This window comes from Tinamus guttatus, unplaced genomic scaffold (assembly GCF_059628265.1).
Source record: "Tinamus guttatus ecotype Peru unplaced genomic scaffold, ASM5962826v1 Tinamus_guttatus_pri_ptg000602l, whole genome shotgun sequence".
Taxonomy (NCBI): domain Eukaryota; kingdom Metazoa; phylum Chordata; class Aves; order Tinamiformes; family Tinamidae; genus Tinamus; species Tinamus guttatus.
In genome coordinates, this window is record NW_028289136.1 from 6,782,556 (window position 1) to 6,797,256 (window position 14,701).

At 45.2% G+C, this 14,701-nt stretch overlaps 1 protein-coding gene across 6 annotated transcripts in view; it reads right to left on the bottom strand.

Annotated features, from left to right (window-relative positions):
* GDPD5 (glycerophosphodiester phosphodiesterase domain containing 5) overlaps window positions 1-14,701 on the bottom strand; it is a 157,649-nt gene that overhangs the window by 30,735 nt on the left and 112,213 nt on the right. For all 6 annotated transcript variants that reach the window (XM_088535000.1, XM_088535001.1, XM_088535002.1 and 3 more), the window contains exons 3-8: window positions 14,503-14,606; window positions 7,109-7,202; window positions 6,422-6,481; window positions 3,637-3,735; window positions 2,388-2,481; window positions 213-358 (exon numbers count right to left, since the gene is read on the bottom strand). In XM_088535000.1, coding sequence (XP_088391126.1) covers window positions 213-358; window positions 2,388-2,481; window positions 3,637-3,735; window positions 6,422-6,481; window positions 7,109-7,202; window positions 14,503-14,606 — 597 coding nt within the window. The remainder of the gene's footprint in view (window positions 1-212; window positions 359-2,387; window positions 2,482-3,636; window positions 3,736-6,421; window positions 6,482-7,108; window positions 7,203-14,502; window positions 14,607-14,701) is intronic.

The following is a 14,701-nucleotide window of genomic DNA, read 5'->3' on the forward strand; positions in this document are numbered from 1 at the left end:
GTGCACTGCCCAAGCCAACAAGATCCCTTCTTCAGTCTCTACTGCCCCACTTCCCTCATGGCACTAAGGTAAATGAGCTATTAGAGATGACACAGACACTCACTGGAGATGGATAATATTCTCTAGACAGGGGCATGAAGATCATCAGTTCCAAAACCAGCATCTGGTAGAAGAATTGAACAACATAGTACTAATAAAACAAAACTACTCACCATGGGTGCTCCACGGTGACCTATAATGGCTGGCTTTGGTCCCAGAGCCTTCTTCTCCATTATGCAAGGGGACGAAATGGTGAGAGGGACGAGGTAAAGTGCAACTACAACTGCGAGGTATGCAGTGAACATCAGCATCTGAGCAGCTGAAGCAAAAGAAATAGAAAGAGCTGGTGAAAATGCTAGCCCAGACTTCCCCATACCACAGCAGCAAAGACAAGACCCCATCGAGCTCCATAGCCTGGTCCACAGTCACTGCCTCCAGCAGAATAGCACAGCTCTGTGTTTGGGCAATATCATCTTCCATTTTTGAAATATTCAAGTCCTGAGGGAGGTTCTCACTTCATCTTTTTTACTTGTTTTTTTTTTTTTTAAAACATTTGAGAAAACAAAAAGTGCATTGCTTAAAGCCCCAGCAAAGTAACCTGAAGCACTGTTGATTTTCAGTCCTTTGGGTGGGACAGCACCAAGTTTTGGCCTACTTGAGAGTGGAAATAGGGCTCCAGTTAAACATTTCTGCAGCTCATGTGCTGCATCAGTGCATTTTAAAATTGCTTGTGTTTACTTTGGTGGTTGACCAGCATTACCCATTTCAGCCAAGGTAAGGCCACTCCAAGTGCCTCCAGAAGGCACAGGACATGACCCTGATCCCACTCTTCTCACACCAGGAACACAACATACCAACCAGGCTTTCAAAATCAGCCCAACTGCCAGCAAATATCTCTAAGCTCCTCCAGGTGGGATCCCTTTCACACGTAAGACGACCCCTGAATATACATGGAACTATTGGATCGAGTTGTACCAAAGAAACTCATTTTTTCTTAAAAAAGGAAAAAAAAATATATACATATAAAAATTCAGGAGCAGAAGAGAAACAAAAGATATTCCTATCTTATTGAACAAACAAAAATAATAACCAAGGGTGATTTTCAGAGAATACATCTCAAAGAAAACAAGTATGAGGAATTCATAAGGGAGCCCATAAAAGGAAGCCCATAAAAGTCTGCTCTAGGTGTACCTGCAAATCTTCCCTCAAATGGCAGTCTAATTGCACACAAAGACATATATTTAAAAAGAACCAGGTACAGCTTTACTGGCATGTTTATAAATTAAACCATAGCAACTCCTTCTTTCAACGGTCTCCCTGGATATTAAGTCTTTCCATCCACAGTCTTCTTCAGACACTGCTTCCCTGTGCTAAACACCCACTTCTTCGAAGTCTTTCATAAATGCTGCCAAATACTTCCAAGGCTTGTATTTTACTTCAGGTTAAATACCAATTAAAATCTTTTTTTCTTTTTCTTCAATAGAGCTAGCACAACAGTCTGAGGACATCCTGAAGAAAAACACTTTTGAGTGCATGGAATGAGCAAACTCTTCCCCAAGAAAAACAGAGGGAACAGGCCAGGACTGGCAGAGCCCATGGCAAAGACGCAGAGTCACAGCAATGCACAGAACAACTTATTTCAGTGGACAGGACCAGAAACCAGAGCCAGGTCCAGTTCCTGGCATTGATGCACAACACAAAACCAGATGACTGCACGTCCTTCACCTGTGTGATCTCTTTAGACCTCAGACCATATGTCAAAATGCATTTAGGGAGAACCTAACGATCGGGTGTTCTAGATCAGTTGAGACATCTAGGTGCTACTGTAACACAAAAAAAAGTCCAAAAAGAGGCCTTCAAAAGGCAGATAAATCTAGAAACCACAGCAAATAAGAGCCAAGGAGTTCTTGGAAAGTGAAAAGTGCTTATAAGATACAGAAATCACTGTTGATTAGCAGGAGATGGTGTAATGACATTTTCTAAAGTAGAATGATAGAAGATTTTGATGTTTTTATTTACTTCATCATTGAAAATAGACCTTTCACCTCCAGGTCTGGTGTGCTCCCAACATCAAAGCAGCAGCTGTGGAATCTGGATGTATACCCAGGCCAGGTGCACCCACTCTGGCTTCAGGAAAGTTTTTCCAGGGATATAGTCACATTCCCGAGCCAGCACATGTGGAGACCACCCAGCCCTGAGAAAGGAGCCTCAGGGATGTCAACCCTCTGGTGGCATCTCTACGAGGGGAGCCAATGTCACGGATGAAGACACGGCACCCTTCAATCGCAACATAAGGACATGAGGGGCACATAGGGTGAGAAAGGCGATGGCGATGAGCGGGTACTCACTGGCTTTCTCCGTTCTTGCAAACTGCCCAGCTATCAACCACGACAGGGCTGTGACCGCCGCAAGAGCTCCTATGTGCAGGAAAGGAGCTGTGGCCTGAAGGACATGGGAACAAGAGACAGAGACTTATAAACATCCAACACCCTCCAAATTCATTCACTTTGCAGACTCCATAAATCATCAGTCCTCTCCTATACTGGCTTACGCATCTATTTTTGGCCATCTCTTGTTTCTAACCCTGCCACTACCACTCAGACCACTATAAAGCCAAAGTCCAAACCCCCTTTTTTAGTGGAAAGTTCACCCAACAGACAGATTCTCGAGACAAGTCTCCTGAGACGCCAGGCAATTTTCAGCAAGACCCTTCCTGCCAACTGAGTTTTAAATTCCCTGTGGCCCAATTTCTTGCCAGCTGAACATGCTGGCATATCACCAGGTAGCACAAGATAAAGTTTGAGACAGGCCCTCTGAGTCACATTCCCGTTCTCCAATTGCCTTCTTAAATCCTTAGGAACTAGAGGAGAATCAATCAGTTCCGAGAAACATTAGTCACTTGCAGGAATGCTATTTTTTCCCCCTGTGTAGCTGGATACTCCCAAATTCAGCAGGAATCATCAGTACAAACTCAGGCCTTTCATAGCCAAAATTTGTTTGCGCACCTCTTTGAGGAAGAGGGGAGAAAAGAAAGAGCAGCTGGATCAAGAAATAAGCAGCTTGTAATGCTTTTCTAAGACTAACACACAGTTTTCCAATGTGCTAGAATTGTTTCTTAAAACAGGACTAGAGCACACACATGTCCCTTTTATATATATATATACATACATATTTATATGCAGTGTAAAAATAAACTCAAGGGAGCACTCCCAATGGCCTAGAAAAGGCATGATGTTTCAAGCTTGGACATGACATCTAAAGTATTGCTAGCCAAACCAAGACCATGGTTATTTCAGCAAGGAATTGCTCTCTCCTTCCAGCAGCTCTGAGTCAGCCCTAGTCTCTTGTGTTTCCCACCTCCAGCTCTACAGCCATGTCGTGTTTCAAGCTTAAAGGACATAGCCCAAGAGGCAGAGTGATATCATGACCTTGAGAAACTTATGGGAGTTTTGCCATGGACTTTCTCATGGCCAAGATTTAGTTCTCAGTGTTGGGAGTGAAGAAACTGAGCAAGAAGACACCAAGCCCACAACAAGGAGCTATGCTGATCCATCACCCCTGTCCCAACCCGCAAGAGCATCCCTGTACACAACTTACTTGAAGTGAAATAAAGACCATCTCCCATTCGTCGTCCCAAAGCTGGGCTATAGATGACATGGTCACCACGGTAGTTATCAAAGTTGTCATCAGGCCAATCTGCAGCAAACATAGAATGTGTTTACTTCCACAGGTTTTGTATCATTAGTATGGTAGTTTTAGAGATGAGAAAGAGAAAGTTTTTGGATGCAATATGCATCCAGTGCAATGTGCATTTGGTATCACAAGTCTTCGGACCCATTAAGAAAGAGATTGGGGTCATGTGCTCTCCCAGCACAGCCCTCCCCTCCCTATTTCCCTCACTGGAGATAAAATGCAAGGCTACATGGTCCCAGGAGAGCACGTTTTATGAGTGATCTCTCATGCTCTTCACACAGTGGCCAAAGGTGTGTAGAAATGTAGTGATTTTTCAGGACAAGGGCCAGCCCATCAGCCACCAGTATCCCAGCCCACCACTCCTTCCACGTAGACAAACTCAAAAGTCTATGTGGAACAGTCAAGAAAGAGAACATCGCCTCCATTTTGAAGGTAAAAGGTTCAAACAGTCATAAACTGCTATAGATACAACTTGACCTCAAAGAACCTTGCAGGCTAAATCCAACCCATCTCTGCCAAAGGACAGTTGACCATGCTCTGCCTCTGTCTGGTCTCTCAGCTTCTACCACACTAGAAGTCTGCCACATCCAAAGGATGCTGCTGTTCTGTGTCTCAGTATGTCTAGATCTGTAATGCTGATGGGAGATTTAGCCAAAGGAAAAAAAAAAGGCCAAGTGATATATAAAAAAGAAATGATTATCTAGAATATGCAAGACATTTCTAGATTAATTTCAGATTTTCTTAACATCTTAGATTCTTGTCATAGCAACAAGAAAGCAAGGAAAACAACATCACATTCCCAGCATTTACAGAAATCCACATTTTTGCAGTAAAGGGTAGTTGAGTCTCAGTTTCCCACTTGCAAAAGTGGACAAGGGAGATGGCCTGGCAGATTACACTCACAGGAGCAAGGACTGACCTTGCCCCAGCCTGAAAAGGACCCATGAGCCAAGAGGTTGCTTGCAAAGACGTCCATCTGTAGGCAAGGCCTGCATTTTCTTGCCTATCTAGAAGTCCCAACCTCCATCCTCCCGATCTGCATGCATGTGGACAATTGCTCTTTGCCAGCCAGCCTTGTAATAGTCATTCTGCTCCCTCCTGTCCTGCGGTCGGGCCTCTGGGCTGCGTGCCAGAGCATAACACCAGCCACAACGTGGATCAAATGAACTTTGCATCCGTTTTATACCCAAAGCTGAACTCCCAATTCAGTGGCAACGGAAGACCTTGTCAACGGGATTACTTTAATACACACCTAATTCCCACTGACGCGCCAGCCCTGATGGAGCACAGAGGTGTCAAATGCGTCTCCTACTTCATTATTTCCATGTCACATCAACTCTCATTTATTGCTCTCTACCCTCCCCCATGGATCTCCAACTTTGCTCTGATCCTCAGCTCTTTTTTGCAGAATCAGAGAAGGAAGTTGAAAGGAATTGCATTGCTCTCACATACAAGCCTTTCCCATAAATTTTAATCTGTCTTTGAAGGTAATCCAGCATGGCTACAGAGACATGAATATTAACTTTTTCCAGCCTCTTATCTCATCCTCTCTAGAAAGCTGAAGGAGGCGTAGGGAAGGGGAGAGGCCAAGCAGCAGTTCTAAGTTGGGATGAAAGAGGGACTTTTCCAGAAGGAAGAAAAAGTGTCTGCAGGCAAGAACTAACTGAGCTCCAACAAATTCCTCTTCTTGACTTACTCATCCAAACCCACCAGCCACCTGGAGCACATCTGAAAAAATCTCCCCACCTCCCCAACAAAGAAACATATGTTAGACCCAAGAATCAACAACTTGTTTTTCAGCAGCGGTCTGACAGCCTCCACCCCCTCTCTGCATCGCATCCCCTTCTCCCGAGAAGGGAACGTTGCCAGAAAGAGGGGACTCGGAGGATGGAATGGGAGAGCGGTGCTCTCCCTGGCCCTGTGCATCTGCTGAGGCTCTGATCCTGCAAGATCTTGTCGCACGCAGAACAACTGACATCACGAGGTACTGTATATCGACAGATTCAGCACTGGTCCCTTAATCACCCATTAGCAGATTGTCTGTTATAACTGAACCCTGCCAAGCCATTTTTTTGGCGCTGTATCTCCCCAAAGCTTCCTAGCTACCATTTCTCTCCCTTTCTGTGCTCCAAAAGCCAAATCTGTCTCTTCTGCAGCTTACTGAAATTTTCTCTAAACTGCTCAACATATACTCATGCAAATGAGGATCTCCCTGAGTTTCAACAAACCCATGTCCCAGCTCATGGGCTGAACACCTGCATTTTCCCCATTTTTTTTTTTCAAAGTTACTCCAACCACATCCTGAGGGCCTCACAACTGCTCAGCTCCTCCACCAGAACTGAGTTAAATGCAGAAAGGGACACAAGAGAGGGACATTACAGAGCATCACACTGAGCTGAGACAGAGGTCAGGGTGCTCTTTTGACATAGTGTTTCTCAGTCTCCAAAACTGTATTCTCTGCCTACAGGGACAGCAATGTCCCCAACCTAAGTCCTGGTCCCAAGGCTTTGATTACCACTACTGTACAGTTTGGCTTCATCCTCTAAGAACACAAGCACTACAGCTACCTTAAGGCTATGTGCTTCCCAAAAACACCATAATAGCAAGTACCCTGTGGACCACCCAATTCCTTAAACTCTTATGTTTTATTGAGAATTCCCTCACTTTCAAGCAGAAAAGAGCCATTTACCTTGTGAAGCCAGTGTAGGTTCATTTGCTGTCCCACAGCTATGTGACATAGTGCTAGTATCTGCAAAGAAGAAGAGCTGGAAGTCAGGCAATGGCATGTCACAACCAAGAAGCATTTGCACATACCAAGAGTGTGACACCAACCCAAAAGACAACCACAGGCTAGGACAGAAAGCAGGGTTGGGTTGGGTCCTGCAGACAACACCCTTTCCAAATTAGGGGACACGATGGAAGAAGCCTTGACCACCAAGAAGCAGACAGTTTGGTCCATCAGTGCCCCGCACAGCAGGATACATGGCCTGCAAGTCCAGGTGTGGTCTTGTTCCCAGGTGTCTATCAGGTGGTGTCTGTGCAGGCAACATGGGATGCAATGAAACCCTGCACTTGCTTCCCTTGCTATGGTCAAGTCCCAGCTTTGACTTATCTGTGAATTGCAAGAGCTGTGTTTCTTCACAGGCCAGCTGCCCCACCAGGATCAGGGCCTGTCTTTATTCTTCATCACCCAAGCTCAAAAGACTCTGTTTTTTCCACTTTAGGCAACTTAAGGCTTTGAGAGAGAGATCAGAAGGGAGAATTTGCCTCTCAAAGAAAATCTGCCCATATCTTACATGGACTGAGAGGTCCGTGCCCTTTACAAAAAGGCACAAACAAAGCAACCTTTTGTAGATGGCATTTTTATTTTACTCACCAACAACACTGTAATGTATGTAAAGCCAGCAGCAGTTGTTACAAGTATTGGAATGGACCAGTCACTCCAATATCCCATTCGGTTATATAAAAACCTGAAAAATAAGTATGAAATAGAGATTAAGAGGGAATTCAACACCACATGTCCACTAGGATTAAACAAACCTTCAGAAAATTTGCCTTTCAGTTTCCACCATACTGATCAGAGATAGGCAGGAAAGAGCACAAGTCATTTTGAAACAAAATCTAGTGTTTGTGCTTTGATCCCTCCTGGGAAATTAACTCTGCAAAGAGTTAATCAGACAATTATGTCAAGCACAGCAACAATGTTACTTAGGGGAAAAAAAAACATAGTGGACTAGGCTTTTTTTTCCAGAAAAAAACACAGATAAACAAGAGAGAAAAAAGTATTCCTGCATGTATTGTTATCTGCTTAAACAATAGCTCCAAAGCTGTCCTTTATGCTAACAGCCTAATAAAAATAGAGATAGCATCAAGGACAGAGGAAGAAAATGAGTGCTGTGTATAACTAGGCTATTTACTCAAGGGCCAAGCTCTTTGCAGAGGGATGAAGCAACAGTGGGAACTGGATTGCCTCTGCATATCAAATACATCCTTTCTCATTTCAATGAGCTGAAGGGAAGATCCAGTGTTGCAAGAATGGGGATGATCAGCAATGGATTTCAGGACTTCCAAAGCCAGGGCTGGCCACAGGAGGACGTGCATCATTCCAGTCTTCCCTTCTCCACCGGCTGAAGGGTTTGCCTGCCCAGGGGGCTGTGGGTTTTCTTTTCAGGAGTTGCCTTGTCCTGCTGGTTGCTCTAAAGTGCAGAGATGGATCACTTGGTGACTCCATGAACCCCCTACCCAACCTTGGCAAGGGCCAGCCACCGTGTCCGGGTGCTCTGGAAGACCAGAGCAGGGAGTGAAGTGAGGTTGGAGCAGCATCAAGAGGTGACATCCTACCAGCGATATCTCTAAAGCATTGAACAAGCTTCTTGGGTTCATCTAGAGTGTCATCACTTGCCAGCAAATTTTTCAACAGTTCCCCTATGCACAAGCAGAAAAAGTCAAGGTGAGCAACACAAAAATATAGAAGCCACGTGCCTTACCTATAGCCTAGCAGTCATGGCACTGCTCTAAAAACAGAGAAACTCATGTTCAGCCCTGCCTTAGAATGTGGAATTACCGTGCTTATCCCCACAACAAGCTCTCTGGCCTAAATGAAGGGACAGACTCCATCCTCCTGCTGAAACCGTGAGACTGGCAGCAATGAAAACGAGATCAGCGTCTACCAAAGACATAGTCTGAACTGCCTGGTCCAGTTACCCTGGGTCTCTCCTCGAAGGATGGAGACACAGGCCCTCGAATGACTGTACACAAAGCAGAGGGCAGCCACATGCAGTAAGCAGCAAGATTTCCAAATGCTCTTCACCAAAGACCCCTGTAGCTGAGTGATTGAGAGCAGGTTAATAGAGGTCTCCAGGAAATAGTTTGGCCATGGCTAGATAAGCTTTGGACTGATGGATGGATAAGGCAACCTCCAAGTTCTTCCTGGCCCATTAAAGTTTCCATATTTCAGAAAAGCAGGTTCACTTTCACTCGTGGGTTGGACTGACCATGTGCTGTGAGTATCCTCCCAGCTTCACCTTCCAGAGGGTGTTAATGCTCTGCAACTCGTGTCTCCCCACTGCTTCCATGAAGCCACAGAGCAAGGACACCTTTATGAACAGGTACATCAGATGTGGCAAACCACTATTCGTGGTGACAGCACTGTAAGAGACACCGTCCCTTGTGCCTAGCAGGAGGTCTCAAATGTCAAATTTGTATTTAAATAGCCATAGGCTTCCCAGTGAAGCTCTCCTGGAGTTGTGCTAGAAAGTCACTAAAGCACATTACAGCAATACACAAGATAGGCTCAGCCAAGCACCTTTCATCTTTGGGTGCAAAAAAAAAAGGAAAAAAAAAAGAAAAAAAAAACAAAACCAAGACCAAAGCCACCTTCAGCTTCCCATACTGGGGGTTCATATAGCAACAGGATTTCTGATTTTCTTCAAAACACTCCAGATGCCAATATTTCTCCTGATAGCAAAACTGCAGCACATGCACTGTCCCCTCCGTGCCACCCCCAGACACGTGCCTGCCAAAAGTCTCACTTCTGTGAGTCTCCCAGAGGATTTCCCTGTCCCTGTAGCCAGGCCAAGAAGATGAAAGAGCAGAAATGGAGCAGTACACAGATGTTCACTGAAGCAAAAAGCTGACACCGATACTACAGGGACCACCAGGAGAAATGGCTGCATTCCTAGCGATGCTGCTCAGCCGTGGCCCGTAGCCTCTTCATGCACAAGGGTCTCTTAAAAGAGAGACAACCTGCACGCTGAATCACAAACAGTTGTAGCTAAGCTTGAGAATTGGAGGACGATGCCCTTGAGAGAGCAGCAGTATAAACCAAGAGGTGTGAAAAACACTTTTAAAAATTCATAGCATGGGGAGTTTTTGCAAGGCGTCCTTGATCCACCACCGTCACCTCATCGCAGCAGGCAGGATGCTTGCGGAGCAGTGCACTGATCTCCTTTCACCTCGACGCTGTTTAGGGCCACTTCTGTGTCCCACGTTCAACCCTGCTGCCATTGAAACAAGCCGGGATCTCCCCAAGAGCATCCCCAGATGCCCTGGAGCATCCCCTGCTAGCACCAAGGCCTCACCATGCTAGGAGAGACGTGGTCAAATCCTAAAAATCTTAGAGCTCAAGTCTGACATAGGTTCAAACATCCCTTTTTTTTTTTTTTTTTTTTTTTTTTTTTTTTTTTTTTAGTAATAACACTATTAGAATGTCTTGGACTGCAGATAACTTTGTGCAAATCCTCTGGTAGAAGAGAGGCAGAGCAGCTCTACTTACACGCCTACCAGAAACCCACAGCCCTGCAGTACCATGGGGCTACTGTGATCTCCCACACATTTCTAGGCACAAGGACTGCATGAAGCCCATCCTAACCCAACAGTCTTTGGGCTGAAAGCTGCTGAAGAGCAGTCAGGCTCATAGCCCACCTAAGCAGAGACTCAAGAAGGTGGAATTGGAACAGACCTTGCTGTAGTAAGTGATCCCATAACTCAGTAGAAATTGGGTCTCTCCAGTACCTGAAAACTTGGGGCTCAGAACAAACCTGTCCCACCAGCTTCCCCTGGCTTTGCTCTTCATCTCACTCAAGGAACTGGCCAAGATCAGGAACAGTCTTAAAGAACACTGCTGCACCAGACTAGTGATACTACTGGTAGAGAGAAACAAGCAGGTCAGAGACTCTGCCTCGTCCCCATTGCCCAAATCCAACATCATCCATCGGGCAAAAAATCCTGGCTTGAGAACTGTTTCATCCACTGTGTCCAGGAACAAAGATTCTACGCAGGATCTGCAGAGCACAATCCTTGGGCTCAGCACAACCCCCATCCAAGCTCTGTTTGAGGATTCAGTGAGCCACAATGAAAGGGACACGAGGAGATTCAAACATACTGCCTGGAAAAAAAAATAGAGGAGGAAGAAAGGAAAGAGTTCCTTTAAATTCTTTGTTCATGCTACCAGCAAGGGTTCAGTGCCTTAGTGCCTTTTTTTTTTTTTTTTGTGCTCTGATGTCCCTTGAAGTTCCTCTGGCAGTGTCAGGTCTTCACTTGATGTGTAAATGACGCTGTTAAAATGCTGTCTCTATGGTAGTTAGGAACCAGATGAGCCTTCTGTCAAACTGCAAAAGAAAAAGTTTGCTACGCAGACTTGTATTTATAGTCCCTCTCCAACAGGGATACAGGCAGGCTCATAAACTACAGCATCTTCCACATCCCTCGTTAACCAAGGTCAAGCTTTCCTTCTGTTGCTGCGCACAGTTCTAACCTTGTGCACTAAAGATTTGAAGCATAACGTAGCTAAATGTAGACACACAAAAGGGAAATGCTCAAAGCAACAAATTTAAAATATTTGCTTTAAATTTAAAAGATGCAAAGACCTTTCACTAACAAAGGCCTCATTGCATATTCACGGCAGGAAGCTTTGCAGGTAAAGAGTAAAAGCCTGTTGTGATACGTGCCAAGCTGCAATTTTACCTTAACCTTCTAAAGCCCATTTCAACTCCTGAAGAGTGCCTCAAGTCTTTACAGGTTTAGAGGCCAGTTCCTCACATTTACATAGGTTAAGCTCCATCACTGTTACAACTAGCCCTATTTTCATCATGGACTCAATCTGGGTTTTATGTAAGTAGGTAAAACCACTGCTGGACCCTGAACCTGCTGTATAAATCATGGGCAAGGTGCACTATGCTCATCTGTAGGTCTCTGCTACCTTGAAAGTCATCTCTGGCAGTTGTTCAGCAGCACTACGCAATGCCCTGCATATCTAGGTTAAGAAATGAAGAACATCTTCACGAATTCAGGTTGCAGGTGCCATTTAGCCAAGGAAAGGCCAATGAGAAGCACTGTCAGCTGTCCTAGTTTCACTGTAATGAAGTTTATATTAGCATATTAATAACCCCACAGGGGATATGGAGGATACTAGGTTGAATGAGCCAACAGGCTACCTCCACTGTAAGGCCATAGGAAAGTTGCACGTTTTAGGAAAGCTTCGTGGGGGTGGGCTTGCTTAATCTAAGAAAGAAGAGGCTAAAAGGTGATCTGATAACTGCCCACAACTCCCTGAAGAACTGCTACAAAGATGATAAAATCAAATTCTTCTCAGCAGTGACAGGCTGTCACAAAGGGTAAATGTCCCTTGGAGATTCAGGCTGAACATAAGGAAATCTTTCTGCTCCCAGAGTGTGGTACAGTCCAAGAGAAGGATGGAAATCTCCTTCTTTGGGGTTTCAAGGTCTCATATAGAGCTGACCATAGCTCTGCTTTGAGAGGCTGGCTGAGCCCAGTCTCTCCAGAGGGGCTCTGCAATCAGCATTTTACCAGCTGCTGTGGTGGGACAAGCACAAGAGGCTCCGTGTAGTCGTTTGCATGTGATATGAGAAAAGAAAGCACATGAGGACAGGCTTCATGGGACAGGACCCAGCTCAGCATCTCCTCACACCAATGTGACAGCCTCCAGGAAGGCCTTCTTCTAGGCTGAAAGTGGATAAACCTAAAACAGAGAGTCATCAGTGGAGTGGACAGGAAGGCAACAGGAAGAACAAGGAAGAACAAGCATCAAGAAACGCAAAGATGGACCAGAAATGATTGCATCCAGTCAGCAGCAAGGCTCTCAGCTCTGCTGGGACCAAAGCAATGCTTTCATCTCCTTTGCACCCCATTTGGCTGGGAACTTTCCCCTAACAACTGTCATGTTTTAACAGAGGCCACGCATCTGCGCTGGGGAGGGAAAAGGGCCGGGCTCAGCCTGAACGTTCCCAGTGGAAATTGTTTCCTCCCTCTCTGGAACCAGCACGGCTGTAATTAAAACCTCACCCCATGTTATCATCCTCCCTCATAGCTTTTCCGTAGCATATCGGGCTGTTTTGAAGAAATTCTGCTCTTTCTCTCGACCTCTGGTGTCAGCACATGGAGCAAGGGTCTAACTGGGGTTATGGCACAAAGCGCCGGCCTATTTTCAGTGCTGAATGGCAGCGCTTTAATAGGCAGACACAGCCCTGCTATTTTGCATCTGGGGAGCCTCCTCTGTGGCCATTAATGATCAGCAAGAGAGTTTGCAAATCCAGCAGGGTTTCCAAAACCCTGGGTACACTGGGTTGCATGCCAGGAGAAGAGGCTTTGGACTGCAGGTTATGAGAGAAGCCTTTCCAAGACCAGGTACATCTTCCATGCACGGTAGGCACATGCATCTCCTCCCATTCCTGCACGAGGTAACCCAAAACGATGCCACACCAGGGCTGCAGTGACCATTTGTAGCATTCTCAGGGCTTTAGCATTCTCCCTGCATGATTTAGTGCCTCTTCTCAACTCTGAATTAACAGGAATTTGCGTTTGCGCTGGAGTTGGTCTATGATCATTTGTATCCCATATTGAAGGTATAAAACGAAGAGAGGAATTCCAAGAGATAAGCAAACACACACAAATGGAGCTATTCTTGCCCCAGCCAGGAAGAAATATGATGTTGCACTTAAGCTTTGAGGAAGGCTTAGCTTACCCAGACCTTACCCATTGATCGCATGGTATCTACGGTAAGCATTTATACCAGTTTCAATCCTGTTGAAGGACCCTTGAGCACCAGCCTTGATGCCATCAAGCTGAGGACATTACAGAAATGCTAGGGCTGGATTTGTAAAGAAATTTAGTATTTTGCTTATATCCCTATTATAAATAGCAATAGCGATGGGTTTCAGCCCCCCATGATGTATATCTGAACAAAGAAAATCAAATTGACTGAAATCTGAGCCCTGCTTATCCTTCTTCCTTGGCCAGCAACCTAAAAAATATATGTAGATGAACTTTGGAGTGAACCATAGGGTTTTGGGGATGCTCCCAACAACCTCTGGTCTGCTCCAAAGTCACGTGTCCAGTAGGCCATTACATACCATCTCCTTTCAGTTTACTTCACTAGAACTCCCCTACAAAAACATCTCCAAGCACAATGTTAGCTTGATTGCAAAGTGTCCCCAATTTTGGCATTGCCCAGAGTCAGACAGCCTTGTATTAGTCACTCCTGGAAGGAGACAGCTTACACCATTACATTACTAAACACTTGGCCTCATACAACTCCAGCATCTAAAGCAGGCTCATTTAAAAGTTCAGCTATCTTGTGTGTTTTAAAATATTGTCTTCCTATCAAAGATAGTAAGTAAACTGTGACCAAGTAGTTTGGTTAGGAGAGAGACCAAGGTATTGCCCAAAATACTTTAGGATATTGCTGGGGTAGTCAAAGGAAGGATGGTTTATGGCACTGGGGGAAGGGGGACTGGCAACCCCCCAAACTGTCCAATGTATCCCAGAGGAAAGCTTGCTTGCAGTTCCTTTCAGCATTGCAAAACTTTCCACGCCCATGTCTGCTTCAAGCTGATTTTTTTTCTCTTTTGTATTTTATGGAAAGTTTCAACTCAATTGCTCCTTTCCAAAAACAGCCAACTACAGAAACAAACAAATAACACACACAGAAAAAAAGACTTTCACATGATTTCAATTCCACCTTTGTTTTCATATGTCATTTACCAGGGAGCACCTGCCCACAGCTCCATTACAACCAAACAACACAGATGCGAGGCCACGGTGCATCCATTGGTGCAGACAGAAGCAGTTCTCATTAAGTCTCACTTTCCATTTGCCATCATTAACAAACACATCAGAAGGACCCCAGTGCACCCAACCTGCTTTGAAAGGCCTTTTTAGACATGACAGCAACCAAACTTGGTAAGAGTTTGCTGTTCTGCCCATCTTGTGGAGACAAGGACTTCTACTCACCAGCTGAGGGCCTCTACTCACCAGTTGATTTCATTGTAGTCATTATGGACTTCCCACCAGAAGTAGAACCAGACCAGTGTCAGGAAGAAGGAGGAGGTGAGGATTAGGAACCAAAGGCGTTCCCACTGCGGAGGGAAAGAAAACCAATATTAACACTACAGTCTTTCAGAATTGACTCCCCATCCAGACCCGTATAACACAGGTGAGGCTGACATGGGTG